The sequence below is a fragment of the Ursus arctos genome, unplaced genomic scaffold (assembly GCF_023065955.2).
Source record: "Ursus arctos isolate Adak ecotype North America unplaced genomic scaffold, UrsArc2.0 scaffold_37, whole genome shotgun sequence".
In the NCBI taxonomy this organism is placed as follows: domain Eukaryota; kingdom Metazoa; phylum Chordata; class Mammalia; order Carnivora; family Ursidae; genus Ursus; species Ursus arctos.
Genome location: NW_026623053.1, coordinates 28,571,263 through 28,589,045, shown reverse-complemented (window position 1 = coordinate 28,589,045; position 17,783 = coordinate 28,571,263). Strand labels below are relative to the sequence as shown.

General features: G+C 46.4%; 1 protein-coding gene and 1 long non-coding RNA gene across 7 annotated transcripts in view; one reads left to right on the top strand and one right to left on the bottom strand.

The window, feature by feature from the left end:
- Positions 1-17,783, bottom strand: part of LOC130542561 (uncharacterized) — a 122,858-nt gene that overhangs the window by 25,210 nt on the left and 79,865 nt on the right. The window lies entirely within an intron of this gene.
- The window catches only part of NIN (ninein), a 93,055-nt gene that overhangs the window by 32,501 nt on the left and 42,771 nt on the right, over positions 1-17,783 (top strand). For all 6 annotated transcript variants that reach the window (XM_048215657.2, XM_026513714.4, XM_026513713.4 and 3 more), the window contains 3 exons: positions 11,882-11,921; positions 13,247-13,437; positions 17,483-17,629. In XM_048215657.2, the coding sequence (XP_048071614.2) occupies positions 11,882-11,921; positions 13,247-13,437; positions 17,483-17,629 (378 nt within the window). The remainder of the gene's footprint in view (positions 1-11,881; positions 11,922-13,246; positions 13,438-17,482; positions 17,630-17,783) is intronic.

Sequence of the window (17,783 nt, the reverse complement as noted above, 5' to 3'; positions counted from 1 at the left end):
ATGTCCCCAGCAGTCAGACATCTAGCATCTTCAGCCTTGCAGAATGCCCACGAACCCAAAGGTGACCGAAAAGAGCACAGGTGCTGAGCAGAAATGAAACCAGCCATAGTACTGCAGTCTAGAAGACACAGGACTGGTCTGCTGATCCCAAGAAGCTCCCACCATTGTTTTAAAGATAAGGAACACCTAGCGACACCTGAGTGGCTCAGTCAGTTAAGCATCTGCCTTTGGCTCAGGTCATGATCTTGGGGTCCTGGGATCGAGCCCCACATCGGCGTTCTTGCTCAGCGGGGAGTCTGCTTCTCCCTCTGTCTGTGCCCCTGCTAATGCTTTCTCTCTTGCTCACTCAAATAAATAAATAAAATCTTTAGAGGAAAAAAAAAAGGAATATTTGTCCTCACACTGGAAGTGAAGAAGGAACAGTGGCAGACATGTGAGTGAGAAAGAAGAAAAAAAGCAGGCAGAGAAGGAAGATAGAAACCCTCTCAAAATGGTGTTAAGAGTGTCGTGGGTGAGAGGTGACAGCTGAAGACAGAAATGGCCAAAGAAGAGGACACTGCCTGGGACGTCACAGCACTGGGGCAATCGGTCTGGAGTAGAGGCTATCTCTTCTTGGGTTCAGTCCGTTTCAGACCCTTTCTTGGGTCCCTGTGAGAATTTAGATTGGGCCCTTTCCCCAGTAAAACACATGTACTCACAGGCACGAAAACTTTGCATATCTAATTTCAGAGATGCAAGTAATTTGCATACTTTAGTTATTGCTGTGTTCCTAATATTTACCTTGCTGTCAGGAAGGGTCTCATTTTATCACATGAAGTCTGTTTCATAACCCTGAGTAATGTGGGATGTATCTGAGACACTTCTCTATGGGAGAAAAATGCTTAAAATACATCTCAGTACTTCAGGGGGTAAGCTTTCGTTATGTGGAAAACACTTTAAGTCTAGTATCTCCTTTCTCCAACTACTTTCAGTACCCAAGGCATTGTTATTTGATGCTAAGAAATAAAACGATTACTTATTTTTTGATGAGATAGTTTCCAGGTACTACCTGGGGACACCCAGACAGTTCTTGGGCACAGCTGATTTTGTTGCTGGCAAATTACTTCTTATATCCTCGTTTTATCTACTCTACTGACTTCCAGTGAGATTTACTGTTTAAAAGTGAGACTTTGGGCTCATGTAGAGGTAAAGATAAGAATTGAGGCCTGAGTTTGGGCAAAATATTGCTGCTGTGTCTCAGTGAAAGGGTATGTTGGGAGAACCATTTCACATGCGTCCTCTACCCCCCCATGTACGTCAGCTTCTCGCCCCTCTAGAACCTCAGAGGTGAGACCTTCTGACACTGTACACAGAAGCTTTAGTTCTCAGTGACCCCTCTCAGTAGAACAGCAAATAGAGGCCCAGAAGCATCCTTTCTCTCGATGTCTGTTCTCCTTGAGGACCCCTACTGACCCGACTTTGCGAGTCTGTTATAGCCCACCGCCGAAAGCCTCTAGGGGCACTGGATAACCCCTTTTTACACTTTTAAAAATTGCTGAAGGTGGACTCCAGCCAAAGCTCACCCAGATGCTTTCTTGCGTAAAAGTGAAGTGTTTTGTGAGCTGCATTGAGACTGTCAGTTTTCAGAGCGATTCATCACTTTAAAACATCAAGAGCTGCCCATGTGACATGTTTGAAGTTCCTGTGGTCAACCCAAAGGACCCTTCCAGGCTTTGTGTCGCAGCCACGGCCGTACGTCACACTCACTCCTTCACAGATACTCACAGTCCAGTGACGTTGTTTCCTCAGGATGTCGGTCTTACGGCACACTGTCGTGTCAAGAGAGCATTCGTGTTTTCGGGCTGGTTTCCATAGGAGCTCAGCCATTGAGGGCCACTCTGGGCAGCTCGAGGCTGCCCTCAGAAGTACCCCAGTCTCTTTGGGGTGCCTGGTAATCTTCCTTATTCCACGATGGCCCCCACTTGGGAACTGTGGGGAAGAGAACATTCTTAATAACCTGTGGGGTTTATTTATTCTTAACTTATAAGCAGTTGAGAATCTGTCAGGAGTTCTTTACTGTTCCGTTGGCTTCTTTTTTTCCCTTTAGGTTGCCTGAGGCCCTTTTGTCATCTGCACTTGGGTGCTAAAAATTTATTTCTTGGGTATATTTGTTACCAGTGGTTCATACTTCATCTCAGTGTCGCTGGGCAATATTGAAGGAGGGCGCGGGGTTGTCTGTTTGCTGACGTGAATAATTCACAAGGAGTAGTCAGATGGTGAGCCGGAGATGGGCCTTCTTGGTTTTGACTGTGGGTTTCCTTCGACTCCTGGGTCCTGGCTCAGGAAAGGTGAGAATCCTAGCTTGCCTTCAGACTGTGGCCTCTGCTGCTCTCAGACAGGCCTGATTTTCCCTAAAGTGACTTGAGAGTTTTTTGATGAAGGTGAAGGGACCTGAACTTGTCAAAGTTACATGGAGTAGAAGCCCCTCTGTGACTACCCAGCAGGAGACCGATTCTTGCTCAGGATGAATCCATTATTTTATTCATCTGAGCACTTGGAGAGGGATGGGCAATGACATGGAGTGGTGTCACAAGCACCGCTGAAAGCTGACCTCAGGGTGGCTTGCTTCCTTCTAGGAACTCCTCCTATAGGGATAACTGAGCAGACAGCTCTCTGAAGGGATAAAAGAGTAACCCTCCCCACCCCTTCCTCCTAGGGTTATTCCTAGTAGGGAAGTCGCCACGGATTGACAGTTCATGCCTCTCTCCTGGGCTAGTGGCTCACAACACCTTTCCTGCATCTTTATTTGGGAGGCCTTCTCCCGCACGTACAACCAGAACTACAGGTAATGCTCCATACGTGTGCTGCTTTATACCTCCAGCCCTCCCGCCCGCCCGAGAAGACACAGACATGCAGACAGATGAGAGGGACGCCATTATAAAGTCTGCTTTTAAGCAACTAGATTTATTTTTAATGTAAGTCCCCCGGGACGCTTCCGGCTTCCTTCGTTGCCTGGAATCCCTCTCATGACCACTCGTGGTCCAGCGTCATGATGCGGTGCCTTGGGTGAGAACGCACGTGTCTGCTCTGGGGTCCCAGATGCTCCACCAGCTTGGCCTCACCCTCTAATGGAATATACGAGAACGGGCCTCGTTATGAGGTGCTTTTGATGTTTCAGTTCATGGGTGTTGAACTAATAAGACTTGTACACACTTTAATCCTCTCAATCCAGCTTTATTCCAGCAATTTGATTCTTTCCTGCTGAAACAGAGAATCTCTAACCGAGCTATTAAGCATGCCTCCCCTACCATGTCTGGTTCACAAGGCCATAAAGCCATCACACAGGGGAAAAGACCTGTCATCTTCCTAAATTTTCAGCACGAAAATGTGTATTTCAGAATTTCATTTGGAAACCCTGAAGCAGAATGTGCTAATTCACAAGCGACAAGTAGTTTCCACCATCAGGCTGATAATGTGCGTTCACTTTCCAATTTAGTGTGTTTATCCAGCAAATGGATCCCCTTGGGACCTGACTTCTTATCTCAGGTGGCATTGAAAGGAAAGTGGTGATTTTTTTTTTTTTGTGGGATCATTTTCACTCAAGGCAGTTCAGTTGGACATTCTATTCTGAATTAATCCAGGCCAACAAAGGGCACCTTCTTGATTCCACTGTAAGGTGTGATTAATGAGACCGTTTGGTGGTGGTTTTTGCTTTACTTGGTTAAGAAACAGAAGTGAGATTTTAGGTTCCAAAGAGTACATTTGTCCCCCCTTTTTTATGCACACCTGCAGCAGGTACTGAACTGACCTTGAATTTTAATTTTGGGCTTTCTTCTCGGGATAGGTGGAAGGGGGAGAAACAAAACTAAGGCCCAGTTCCAGTCTGTTCCTCAGACCTGGTGGGCGAGGTGGTTCCGTGAATATAATTGGGGCAGGGCCACTTTGCTTTCTGCCCTCGATGAAAACAGGGGACACCTTGTTAACTGCTTTCCTCCACAGGGAATAAAGCAGGTCTGGTAAGATGATTATCGAGAGCAGGGGGCTTGAAACAATGATTTCTTCAACTATAGACAATCGCAGTGTAAGCCAAAACCAGGCACTTTAAGTGAGGGCCTGAGAGAAAAGTGGAAGCCAGTGGCTTCGTCTGGTCAACAATGGACAAGCAATCGTGGCTTTGTGTTGGGACTGTGGGGGGAGGAAGCGGAGGGGTGGTGGGGGTTTAAGAACTAAAAAATGACCAAACCAATCCCTCAGACTGGTTTTACTGCCCCACAGAAAATCAAACTTCGCCAAGCAGCGGGAAACTGACTTCTGGTCCCTTAACGTTCCTTCTCATATGTGCACAACTTTGCAGTTAGCCTTCATGAGTTATTCATTTATATGGTTTGGGGGAAATATTTGATGCTGGAGCAAAATTCTTTTTTTTTTTTTTTTTAAAGATTTTATTTATTCGACAGAGAGAGAGACAGCCAGCGAGAGAGGGAACACAAGCAGGGGGAGTGGGAGAGGAAGAAGCAGGCTCACAGCGGAGGAGCCTGATGCGGGGCTCGATCCCACAACGCCAGGATCACACCCTGAGCCGAAGGCAGACGCTTAACCGCTGTGCCACCCAGGCGCCCCTGGAGCAAAATTCTTAGTAACGGAGAGAAGTTCTGCCAGGAACTTTTGTAGTTGAAATGTACCTATTTTCCCATTCCTCCCATTAGATTTTCTTGTTCTGGTCTTTGACAAAGTAAGCGGTCCCATGACTGATGCCATTTATTTCCATCAAAAGATGGGACATCATCAGGATAGTTTTTTTTATTAATGGTATTCCAGCATTTCCCTTTCTTTTTCTTAAGTCTGTTAGATCCTTTGGCTATTCCCAGAGATGAAACGCTCATTCCAGATGCGAGTGTAGACCAGTTGACAGTGCTATAAAGAAGTCCCTTCAAAGCTAATAAGGAATCCCCCATTCTAAGGCACACTGCAGCTTTCCAACTCTGAGGCTTTGTTGTCCTGGTGAGCCTTCCTGCCTTGATCCCAGCGGGAATTCCCTTAGTGTCCAGCCCCCATCCCCATGTCCTCCAGGTCAACAATTTCCACAAATTATTTCCTAACTAGAAAATAAAACAGACGACAAATAAAAAATTAACAAGTTAATTTTAATTATAAGAGCGTCATTTCCCAACTCTACTATTAGGGGAATTTTCCACATGGAAAAGCCGTGTTCATTCACTGTCCACCCAGAGCAACTCTGATGGATAAGATACGGGGAGCAGATGGATTACAAAATCCCTCTCCTTTAGGGACTTTAGAATCCAGTGAACCGAGAACACTCCCCAACCTTGGTACGAGAAGAGACGTAGAGACGTAAGGCTCACACTCTTTCAAACTTAGCATTTCTTCACGCCGGCAGTCCCGAAGGCACTTTGGCAGGGTAGCAGGACTCCTCTAAGTGTGTGTGCCGTGAAAGCTCCTACACTGACTCCTGTTGTTGCCCGTACTTACTTGTAGCTCTTAATGGCTTTCAAAGATAAAGGAACTGATTGGCTTTCTGGTCAAGACCTGCACCTGAGCGGCTCGCGCCTGGGTTCAGAGCAGAGAGAGCGGCAGCGGGGCGGTCAGGCCCTCCGTTGCCCGGCTTGCCTTCAAAGGCAGCGTGGCAGAGCTGAACTGAAGTCCCAGGAAGGGTGTCCCTGCGGAAACGGAATATCCCTGCTGGGCGTCCTGGGCTCTCAGTACCTGGCTCAGAGCAAGGGCTTTACAGACACTTAGGACTGTGAGTTAAATGTGCCATAGAGTCCTCAAGTTTTGGTTATAGGCACTCTTCTAACCTGATTTCTGTGTGTGTTTTTCCAGAGACTTCCTGTGCTTAGCTAAGTGCACTGCTCTCGTAATGGACACTATAGCTCCATTTGTTTGGGGGGCTTTGTCGTCCCAGTGAATTTCCTTCCTCCTCTCTCTGGGCTTGCAAGGCTTTCCCCTTTCAAAAAAAGGAGGAGGAGGAAAAAAAAAAAAAAAACCACATCTGCTTAAGGCTGCTGAGATCCGTTCAGGCACCTGTGCTGGGAAAGAGTAACCCGTGTGTGCCCCATAATCGTTTTAATTAGCCATACGTTCTGCGGGGCACAAGGTCTGCACTGCAGCAGATGGCTGGTGGGGGCTGCGACTGGGCTATTGTGGGCGGGGGCCTCGTCAGGCCCGCGGGCTGCAGATGCCGGTCCAGCCTCGGGGCTGGAAGCCCGGGATCCAAGAGGCTCAGGCCATCTGCTCTGCAGTCCAGCAAAGCAGGTGGCCCTGCAAAGAAAGCATTCCTGAAAGCAGCTTCGCTGGTGTAGCCCACGTGTGCGGGGCACCCGGGCCCGGCTATGGGACAGCTAGAGCGCTCGCCACAGTGGCCAGCGTGACATGGAGAGGCACAGCCCACGGAGTGGGTGCGGGGCTCCCTTTGTCTGCCGGGGGGGGGGGGGCGGGGGCTGCAGGCTGCCTTGTGTAGCAGCCATTTTGGGTCCAGGCACCTTTTGACCCTCTCCCCTCTGGCCGCTCTCAGTGGGGCTGTGGGCCAGCACGCTGGGCACGGTGACATGGAAGCACAGGCCGCCCCTGCAGGCTGGGGCCACCCAGGGGACACGGTCGCCCATGGGGACAGTGCCTGGGGAGGCCCTGCTCCTAAGTTGAGTCAAAAGTTGATTTCTGCAGAATCTGTTTTGGGTTTGTTCCTAAAGCTGACACTGGTCTAGCCGCAGTTTCTTTTCTCTGCCCTTGCCCTAGTTTTGGACACCCAAATAACAGGAGTACTAATGGTAATATTTATTTACTTAACAGACACTTAGCTCTTAAGTGGTAACAGGCACCGTTTTAAGTGCATTCCAAATATTAGCACACCTTTGTCGGCAGGCATCGTGCGATAATCGAGGCAGACGGGGAGTTAGGTGAGGAGTCCAGGGTTGGACAGCAGGTACGTGGTGGAGCCACTCCAGCTCCACATCATTGTTGTGGCTGAACTCATAACAGCAGCCGGCACTTCCTAAGTGCCAGGTGTATTCCTCCACGTCCTCCCGGGGCGGCTGACCCCCACCTCATGGCTGAAGCCAGGTGCCCAGGGTCACAGAGGGCCAGAGCCGGACTTCACCGCGGCTCTCCGCTCGGCCCTTGTGCTCACGCCCTCTGCTGTTTTGCCTCCAGAGTCAGGAGGAGTTCAAGTCCCACAGAATTAAAACATTTATTAATATCCATTTCTCCAGTGAGAGATGACATGAGATTTCAGGACAAAAAGTGAAAATCCTTTTTCATGAATTAATCTTGAGAACACATGCCAGCAATTGTCCCTCCTTTCTCTCCAGACTTTTCCAAAGATTTTTGAGATTATCTTGCTTCCGATGCTCGTGGCTGATGTGCGCCTAGAGGCCGCCTGCCAGGCTTTCACTGCACTGGGTGCTCCAGCAGCGATGAAAAGACCTCGTTCCAGAAAGATGCCTCCTTTTACTGGTGCTGTGCTAGTAGGCGAATGATCTGATTCCCCCAGCCTTCCAACCTGACGTCCCCCCAACTCCCCCTGCTTTTTAACTGGAACTACTGGCTCCAGGCAGTGGAAATAAAAATGAGCTATGAATGAACTGGATCTCCCTCCCAGCTCCCCCCAACCCTCGAAACTGCAATTTAATAACAAACATTCAGCCCCTGTGTGCTTAGCTCCCCCTTATTAAAGGAACGGACCCTTGGTGGAGAGTGGCGGGGGGGCGGGGAACACAGCACGTTTCTGGACAGCCAACCCCATCTCCCACTGAAGTGGTCTTAGAACTACAGCCGTTCAGCCTGTTTGCTGCTTCTAGAGGGCTGGTCCTAGCTGGGTCTAGGTTTCCTACACGGGGCCACGGGAGAAAAGCGCGCGTGATTGTCACCCTGGCGATGTTTTCACAAGGTCTCCCTTACCCGCCACCACGCGCCCAGAGTTTGTGTGAGATTGTTGGAGCCGCCCCTGCTGCCTGGGCTTCGGAAGGCGGGGCCGGACCTCATGCCGCCGGGTTAAGCGCCTCCAGGATGTCACGGTCTCAGGCCCCGATTCCAGCTGCCGACCAGCGTCCCTGATCTTTCCACACTCTGCTAACTGGGGAGGCACTGGCGTCACCCTCCTGAATCGCACCTGGGCCTCCCTCGAGGCCTCCTCTGTCCCAGGCCACGGGGCAGGAGGACGCCGCAGACATCACAGAGTGGTGTGTAGCAGGGGGAGAGTTCTTTCCCTTTCTCCCCAGCCCCGTGACACAGGAAATTCATTTGGTGAGAATTTGAGGGCAGGTGGGTAAGAAATAGCAAGGTCGGACCTGTTCATATTGCACAGACATCTAGAGAGCAAAGGAAATATGATTGTTTGCCATATTCGCTCAACCAAATGCATCAATTTGGATTATGTCTGTTTCCTTCCAGTCTTTGTCTGATTGGGTATGTATTGTTGCCAGTGGCAGCCATAGTGTAGATAGCATTTTCATTATGGTCTTTCATTTAACATATTTTTCCATCTCCTACATGGTTTCATAATTATGCTTTTAATGACTACATTCTGCTCCGTTGCTGAAGGTTTAAATTGTTTTCCGTACTCTTACCAAAGTGCTGAATATACTTATCTATGCATATGCATTTTTCTTTTGGTTTTACTATCATTAGAAATCATATGAAATCGCTGGGTCAGAGAGTAAGAACATTTTTATGGCTTTCAAACATGAAGCAATTTTCTTTACTGAAAGGGTAATGTCCAGCCACGTTGCTACCAGTAACATTTAAACGGGCCTATTTTAAATCATAACCTTGATGGTAATAGGACTCTTATCTTAAATACTGCTAATTTAATGGGAACAAACTGATTCCTTGGTTTTAATTCACTCTTTTTGCTGTTAAAATGAGTCTTTCCCTGTATTTGTTTAATTGTGTTGTCTTTTATGTGAATTGTCTGTCTGTATTCTTTGCATATCTGCTGGACTTGGCATTTTTCTTACAAATTTATATGAATAACTGATACTTTCCCAGGGCCACCCAAATTAACGCCTTAAGTTCAAACATGGTAATAAAAGTAAAATCTGCAAAAATAAATTTAAAAGCTACAACATAAACACATGCCAATAAAAATAAGATTTTATAGTGCTTATTATGTGTTAAGCACAGTTCTAAGCATTCTGCCCAACTCCGTGAAATATGTACTGCTTTATTCCCATTGTGTAGGTGGAGAAACTGAGGCAAAAGCAATTCATAAATGTTTCCAGGCCAAATTCAGTAGGTAAGGCAGACTGGCTCCCATGTCCCCACACTCTTGTGAGGGGGAAGAATCAGGGAAGGAGGGCAGCAGGGAATACTGTCCGGAGAAGTGAATCAGATATAAGCATCCAGCCCCACAGACCCATGAAATATTTGAAACAGTATATTGGAGCCTCTTGCACCTCTGAACTAATTGCTCACTATTTTAAAATGAATTGAGAAGTGAGCAACGGTAAGAAATGAATCTTTCTGTCACTATACGCACCTCGTTACGTTAGGGATTGTTACCAAGGGTTTTTTGAAGGTGTGTGTTTGCATTTTTCCATCTGTGTATCCTAGTGGGGGTTCCCTTTCTTCTTTGGGTCCAGTGATGATACATCTTCTCCTGTTACTTTTCCTGTCCATTTGTGCTGTTAAAAAAATCGTCCCCTGCTCATGGTTTAGTAGGTTTTATTTTGAATGATGGTTTTTAGATCATAGAAACCCATCTTATTTGTTTTAGGTGGATTTAGGAGATTCCATTTTAGGGTGCCTCCAGCTTATATGCTGAATAATGAATCGTCACAATGTGGGGTGCCAAAGTAGTATAAGAATTTAAATCTTCACTCTGTGGGTGAGGAAATAAGTATGCTGGGACGGACAGGCAGGCTGCTTTTATTATGGAGCTTTACTGCTTTAAATCATTTCATTTGACGACAGTTGAACTCTGCCCAGAAACAACAGTGTAAGAAACTGTGCACTGGGCTGCCTACCCCACTGCTCCTTCCCCACCCCCCGTGCCTCATACATCCACCCGGTCAGCCGTGTGTCTTCATGAGGGAATGGGGACTGCTAAAATTGTCATCACAGACAAAAATCACGCTGTCCCCTAATTCTGTGTCCATAACTATCATGTGTATCAGCGACTTGCAGCTGTAATCTGGAGGCATTGCCGGGAACTTCTGCACCGAGTCATGGCCTTGTGATGTCTTCATGGCAAGAATGATCCCTCTCATGCTGTCCGTTTGGAGCTCCAGTGTAGGTGAACCGGGGAAACTCTCTGGCGCTGGCTTCAGTCTCTTTCTAAGTACGATATGGAACTGCGAGACCCTGGTAGACAGTGTTCCTTTAGTTAACTGGAGAAGACCAGCATAAGTGAGTACGGGGAGGAAGAAAGTAGGTGCCCTCAACTCCTCTCGGCTTGAATGAGATACTGAAAGTCAACCTTCAAGCGGAGAATTTTGGGCGGCGCACTGTTCGCCATGTGGGACCCAAGCTCTCCGAGGCTGCGGTTAATCAGGTGTGTTTTCCTGTGCAGTGTCTTTAGGATCCCCGGAAGTCAGGTTGTCTTGTGTAGCTCAGCCGTCACGGAGAAAGGGCTGGGTATTTGTGTCAAAGGCAGCTTCATCCATCAAGTGGAATGTCTGCTGAGACAGCCAGCAGGTCTAGAAAGGGGAACACCCCCTTTCTCAACAGGGTTTCCTGCGATGGTTGTAGACCCTCCCAACAGGACTGACGAGGCAGCTCGCTGGCCAGCTGAAGGCCACTGCGGACCTCCTTGTCGCACCGACCGGAGGTAGACCTATGCTGCCTGCGCTTGGCCGGTGGAGCAAGGGCTGGAGTTGTCCTGACGTGTGCCCTTGGCTGGGTGCGTTTGCGCAGTACACGCCCTGCACGTGTATGCTGTGACTGAAAAGGTCCAGTAGTAACACAGCGCAAGGGCAGAACAGTCCAGTTCAGGTCATTTTCACGGCTTCTAATGCAAGTTACCGGTAACACGTATTTAACTTGACTTTTCTAGCCTACCTGTTTTGGGTGCGTCTCTGTCTCCTTCCTCACTGTGTTACAGACACACTAGGCTCATTCTTGTCTCTGTGCTTCGGCAAACAGGAGCTGCTCCTTCTTTTTCACATGGCTCTTCAGCTCACCCTTCAGGTCTCAGTTTAGATGTTGCTTCTTTCAGGAAGTCTACCCTGATCTCCAGAATCTGGAGGATCCCATTTAGGTACCCTCATGACATTCTGAACTTCCCGATCATAATATACTACAATAGTGTACTTTCTGTGTTCTCGTGTGCGTGTCTTATTAGCATATGAACTTCTCGAGGCAAGAAATGTGATTGTTCTGGGGCGCCTGGGTGGCTCAGTCATTAAGCGCCTGCCTTCGGCTCAGGGTGTGATCCCAGAGTCCTGGGATCGAGCCCCACATCGGGCTCCTCCGCTGGGAGCCTGCTTCTTCCTCTCCCCCTCCCCCTGCTTGTGTTCCCTCTCTCACTGGCTGTCTCTTTCTCTCTGTCAAATAAATAAATAAAATTTAAAAAAATGTGATTGTTCTGTTCATAGTTGTATTCTGAAGATGTACCATAATACCTCGCACTCAATACACATTGAAAAACATAAATGCATGGTATGAATTTTTGTTGGTTGATGGATTCTGAATATTTGCTTTGGCTTGGTTTTATTGGCTGTGATAGGTTTTGCTGTTGAGTAAGTGAATTTGCACATCCGAAAGGCAAATCCGTAGTGAAATCGTGTAGTCGGCTTTGTGGTGTTTCTTAGGAGTCTGGCTGGTTGACTCAGGAGAGCCCACCTGGAGGGTTCTGAGTCAGGTGATGGATTCAGAGCCAGAGAGCGCTCCGATCTTGGGAAAGCTGAATGTGTACTAAAGCGCACTCATCTTCTCTTGCTTTCTCTAGCCCTGGAAGACACCGCGCAGTGAGGAGTATGAAGCAGAAGGTAGGAGCTGAGTGGGTGTCGGGCTCTGCCGGTCACACGGCACGCTCCACACCCCCTTCCTGCATCTCTCAGCCTTCTTCCCAGCAGCCTTGCATGCTGGAGGCCAGCTAAGAAGGAACCTTAAGAACAACCGCCATAAAAAAATTCATTCCTGGTGGAAAGTTCATAGTTTTAAAATCCTAGCATTTAACCTCACGCAAAGTATGGCAACTAAGATGTGGAATTTTACTTATGGGTCAATGACTCTCTCATACAAACTTTCAAATTAATCTATGAGCCGTAGTAAACTAAACAGAGACCTATTAAAATGCACCCATTGCCAAGTTTCAGATGTATTGAAGCAGCAGCAAGACATGTTGAATGTCAGGGGCCAGCAGATGGCGCTGTGGTTCAGCTGACAGAACCTTCCCCCACTTCACAGACTACCCTGGCGAAACTGCACTTGAGTGTAATTACTGTGTGTTCTCTAGGTCTCTAACCTGCAAAGACACAGCAGTGATAAGCTTAATTTCTTCAATAAATAGTAAGGGCAGCACGAAATGCTCTTCTCAGCCTCCTAGGGTTCTTGCAAGCATGCAAAATTGTGCCAGTAATTATCTCATGATTAAGTAATGACTTAAAATCTCTAACACGTAAGTGAAAAATTTAACTTGAAGTGAGAACTTTTAATAGAGGATAAATACGTTTTGATTTTTAAATAAGAAGTCTGATTGTTAAGAGTTCAAATGAAGCCTATCCTTAATGTTTAGATGATTAGTAACTTGCCTTTTACAGCCATATCTTCTTTCAAGTGGGTTTGTCTGTAGGGCAGAATATTTAAAGGTGTAAAGATTCGGAAGCAGGCTAATCCTGAGACTTTTATGATGATGTTATGATAATTATCATGAAATCATTTCCTTCTCAGTAAAAACAGTTCTAGTGCTTTGACTAGAAAGACTGGCGATAGTGACGTCTGGTGGCTCTAGGTGGGGCAGGGCATAGAAATCTCTTTGGATGGGCTCTCACTGGCCTTCTCTCCCAGTTACACCAAAGCCTTAAGGCCTGTGCATGCTTTCAGTTGGAATAAAACAAACCTAGAACGTTGGTATGCTTGCGTGGGCGGTGTTTCTTGCACGGTATAGAGCAAGGTGCCTCTTAGCTCTAGTTGCAGCCCAAGAACCCGTGGTTCCGTTTCATTTGAACTGCAGATTCAAATCAAAACGGCATCAGCCTTCATAGTCTCTTTCCTGTAATATTGACTTTCAGAAAGCATGATTTTCTGTGAGGATAGGCTCTCTCTTCTTGCAATTCCTTTGCAGACAGCACCATAGACGTTTTTATTTCAGGTCAGTTAAGATTTTGGAACCCAGACGACTTGAATGCCTCACAGGGTGGGTCTTCTGCGCCCCAAGACTGGATAGAAGAGAAACTGCAGGAGGTTTGTGAAGACTTGGGGATCACCCGTGATGGTCACCTGAACCGAAAGAAACTGGTCTCCATCTGTGAGCAGTACGATCTGCAGAATGTTGATGGGGAGGTAAGCCTTGCGGCACGTTTTTATTCAGGAATAGGAATCACGAGAAAACGGAACAGCCGGATGTTGGCTTCCTGTAGCATGTTACAGAGACCCCAGTCTTTTTTTTCCCTAGGAAGTAAGCCACAAAGAGTCTTTCTTTGCGAAGCTCAGGTTGTGTTATGGAAGAAAACAAAAACGAAAACAAAAACCAACCCCTGACAATGGCTGACACCTACTGAGCCCGTGCTAAGATGTTACCCTGTGTCATTATCAAATACTGCCTCTGTGCAGCCATGACGTCACATATATTTGTAGAAGTGGCTTTCACTGAGCAAAATGTGGGAAAGACCTGGAGGACGGATTACGCAGGGAGTTGAGAAGATTGGAGCTGGGCGAGTGTTTCTTTCAAAGGACAGGCTGATGAGTTTAGGCTTTTGGAGAGAAGATCTTAATATCAACCATGGGTTCTTCAGTGGGCTGAGTAATATATAGGACAAACTTCAATACTGAGGATTGTCTGAGCTTCTTTTGTGGGTATATTGGTGTCAGGACAGCCTGTTGCTAGGGGACCAGCCAGGAGCCATCACGATATTCTGGTCATGAGGAGATGGAAAAGGGTAGGTTGGTGGTTTTGAAGATATACAGAAGAATCTTGAAGGAGCCCCCAAAAGACTCCTGCTTGATAAAATTTTGAGCTTTACCTTTTCTGAAGAATAAAGAGGGGGACTGGCAGAACTGGGTGCATGAATAGCTGTGAAACAGAATATAAATAATTCTAAGATTTGTCTTTCAAAGAGTCGAAAATAAGGAGGGACTCAGAGGTTAAGGCTTATAGTTGTAGTTTGGGGAATCTTTGATTATAATGATATTTGAAACCATACTCTCTGCTTGCTCAGGGGATAAGTGGTTTTATTTTCCTAAGCCAGAAAGACATTTATCATCAAAAGCTACCAAGTAGCCTAATTTTGCAGAAAAGCCTTTTCCTGCCTTCTCCCTAGCATATGTGACTGTTCTGTACCTTTGACTACCTTTTCAGTGGTTCAGTGGTCATTTATTTTTCAGTGTTGGTTGTTGAGTCATAACATTAAATTCATCCTCCTAAATTATAAACCAGGGCAGTGTGCAGAAACTTGGGTGGTATTGCCAAGAAATATTGCACACCCTTGGACTATTTATCTAAGAGCAATTCTTGGAATAAACTGTAGCCGTTTGTGGGGAGTTGCATTTTCTTCTGTGGTGGAGTTTCCAGAGTCCAGGAAAAGAAGTAACACAGTTATTTTCCTCTGATTCGAGGATGAGTAAAACATTGCTCATTGAATATAGCTTTTACTTAATGTTTCTCCCCGCCAAAAAAAAAATCATGAAATACTATAGTTTTTCATACTGCTGGCTCTAGGCCACAGAGGAGCTGAAAGTTCAAGATGATCTCATCACCCTACAACTTGGGATCATAGGATTTCATGGCCGAAAGCAATTTTAGATTTAGCCCCCTCCTCATTTTATAGTTAAAGAGAGTGATGTCCCTGCTGCTTGTTGCCATTACCGTGAAGGGGAACTAGATTCCCTGTCTCATGTACCCTGCTTTCCAGAAGCAAGGACAACTGTAAGGCAGGATGGCAAACTATCGCCCTAGATGCCAAATACGGCCCCAAGTTTTGGGGTTTTTGGTTTTTTTTTCCTTTGGCCTGCCCAATGTTTAAAAATTGACCTTTTGCTACACTTTTTTTTTTTTTAAATCAGGAGATTTTTCTAAGAACCAGAACATTTGAGTCCATTATGCTAGCAGTGAGGGTTGGCTGGCTAGCTCCTTGGGACAGGGCCTGCACTCACGTGCTCAGTCCCTGCTTTAAATGGCGCCACTCTGTGACGTCTCAAGACTACCGGCCTTATTCATCACACCTTCCTGGCCTCTCTGGGCATTTGGGTCTGTTAACCCTAGTCTAGTGCATCAGTTCCTAACTGACACACTGGGAAATCAACCATCCGAGAGCTGGCTGGTGTGTCATGAGGAGTAAGAATGTTCTAGGGTTCTAGATATGGCTTCTGCACAGGGCCCGGGGGGGGGGGGCGTTGCCCATTTGACCTGCATTCTGTTCAGCCCAACTCTGCCTTCTGAATCCACAGCTCTCTCCACCACTTGCCTGCTCCCCTGTGCGTAATTACTGGCGGGACTCACTCGCTCCGCCACTTTGAAGGGATGAGGTGATGGGTTTTTAGGCAGTCTGGAAGCTGTGCGTGGACTTGGCCGAGGTCACAAGACCAAGCAGCGTGGAGCTAAGTTTAGAGCCGAAATAATGCTTGCTAACTTCAGGTCAGGACACCTGGATTTACTGTAACTTCTGGTTTGGTGGTCCTGAAAGCCTAGTCCTCCAAGAAAGTGGTCTTTTGGTCGGTAAGAACAAGACAGAAACACTGAGGGATCTTAGTAACCTTAGAATCTCACCCCAAATACCTTTCCATTGGTTTTGCCATTTAGTTCTCTATTAGGGACTGTTCTCTTCCAAAGATTTCCGCTCTTTAAAATGGTTTCTTAAAAAAAAAGGAATGCTTTCTTGTTTCAGAGTCCTCTCCAGAGGAAGTCGTATTAAAAAAAGAGTAGACACAGATGTTTCCTATTGGATGTGAACTGGAAAGAAACATTTGAGATAAATGCCTCAAGCACTTACATGAAGAATAAAATCAACAGTTATGAGATGACAAGCCCTAGCAATAGTCCAGACTTATGAAATGAATATTCAGAATTTGAAGGTGTGTCACGAAGAGGCCTTTGTTAGAACGGACCCAGTTGCAGACTCTAATGCCTCAGAGTAACTTTGCTGCTTAATCTGTTTCCTTACCACTCGGCAACATGGGCGTCATCTGAGAGCCTGTCAGAGATGCGGAATCTCAGACCGTGCCCCCAGATTTACATCAGACCCCCTATATCAGAGTCTGCATTTTAACAAGATCCTCGGTGATTGGTACAACGGAGGAGTTTCTGTATGGAAAAACCTCAGCCCCCAAAGTAAAGAGGAATCCAGCTGCCAGGAAAAAGGAGGTCATTGCCTTTCCTCCCTGTTTTGTGGTGTCGGTGACTCATGCTGCTTTACTCATCCCTTTGGAGCTCTCTGTTGAGCTAGGGGACACACCATCTCCTAGGCAAGCCTCTAGAAGGGACTACAGCTCAGTCTCTCCTTCCCCAGTTACATGATGAGGACTACTTGCTTATTGTAGAGGGTACAAAATAGCCAGGCAGAATTCCCTTCCCTTTACATCTCTTGGACCCTTCTGCTGGACACACACAAAATCCATCGTATCTGATCTTCATTTCTCCTGTGCGAAAGCATTAAAACAAAACCCAAAACATGCAGGGTTGTCCCAAGTACCACTCTAAACCCCAAGTCCTGGGTTCAGACCCAAACTCTTAGAACATCGCAATCTGTCCCAGACCAAATTCTGCTATGACAATATACCAATTTCAGAAATTCAATATAAGCAAAATATCGTGTAGAGTCACCACAATATACTGGCTGAATGACTGTCCAGACTTTTTCTTTTTTTAGAGAGGTGGGGGAGGGGCAGAGAGAGACAGAATCTTCAGCAGGCTCCACACCCAGCGTGGAGCCGGACACGGGGCTGCATCTCACGACCCTGAGGTCATGACCTCAGCTGAAATCAAGAGTCGGACAGTTAACCGACTCTGCCACCCAGGTGCCCCCGGTCCAAACTTATTTCTATTACAACACTGGGAAGCTATACCTTCATATTTTTAAGTGATTTTTTAATCCATAGAATAATGTATAGCAACATTAAAGATTGCCCATTTTAAGAGTATGAATAAAAGAAAAAATAGGTGATTGCTAAATTGCATAAGATTATGAAAACGGACGTTTACTTAGTTTATGGAAGAGGAAGGACGTATTACAGAAAAGGAAAATAAATTCAGTGAAGTGAGAATAAGGGTACGTGTTCTATTTCTGGGGCCCTAAGGTCAACAGCGGTGCCAGCTTCTGTTGGCCACAGATGTACTTTGGGCCTTGTGTTATTTTGAGGGAAATACTGAAAATAAGTGGTTATTCTTTTCTAGATGCTTGAGGAAGTCTTCCATAATCTTGATGCTGATGGTACGATGAGTGTAGAAGATTTTTTCTACGGCTTGTTCAAAAATGGAAAATCCCTCACACCATCGGCATCTACGCCCTATAGACAGTTGAAAAGGCACCTCTCCATGCAGGTAAGAAATAAATAGGAAGTGATTTCTCTGTGACTAGAAGTTAAAACCCATTTGAATAGTTTTTAATGAATTAACCTGTTGTCTGAAGAATAAGGAGAAAGAGAGAAGCAAAAGAAGAAAGACTAAACCACTGGGAAGGAAAAGTTGGGTTGAA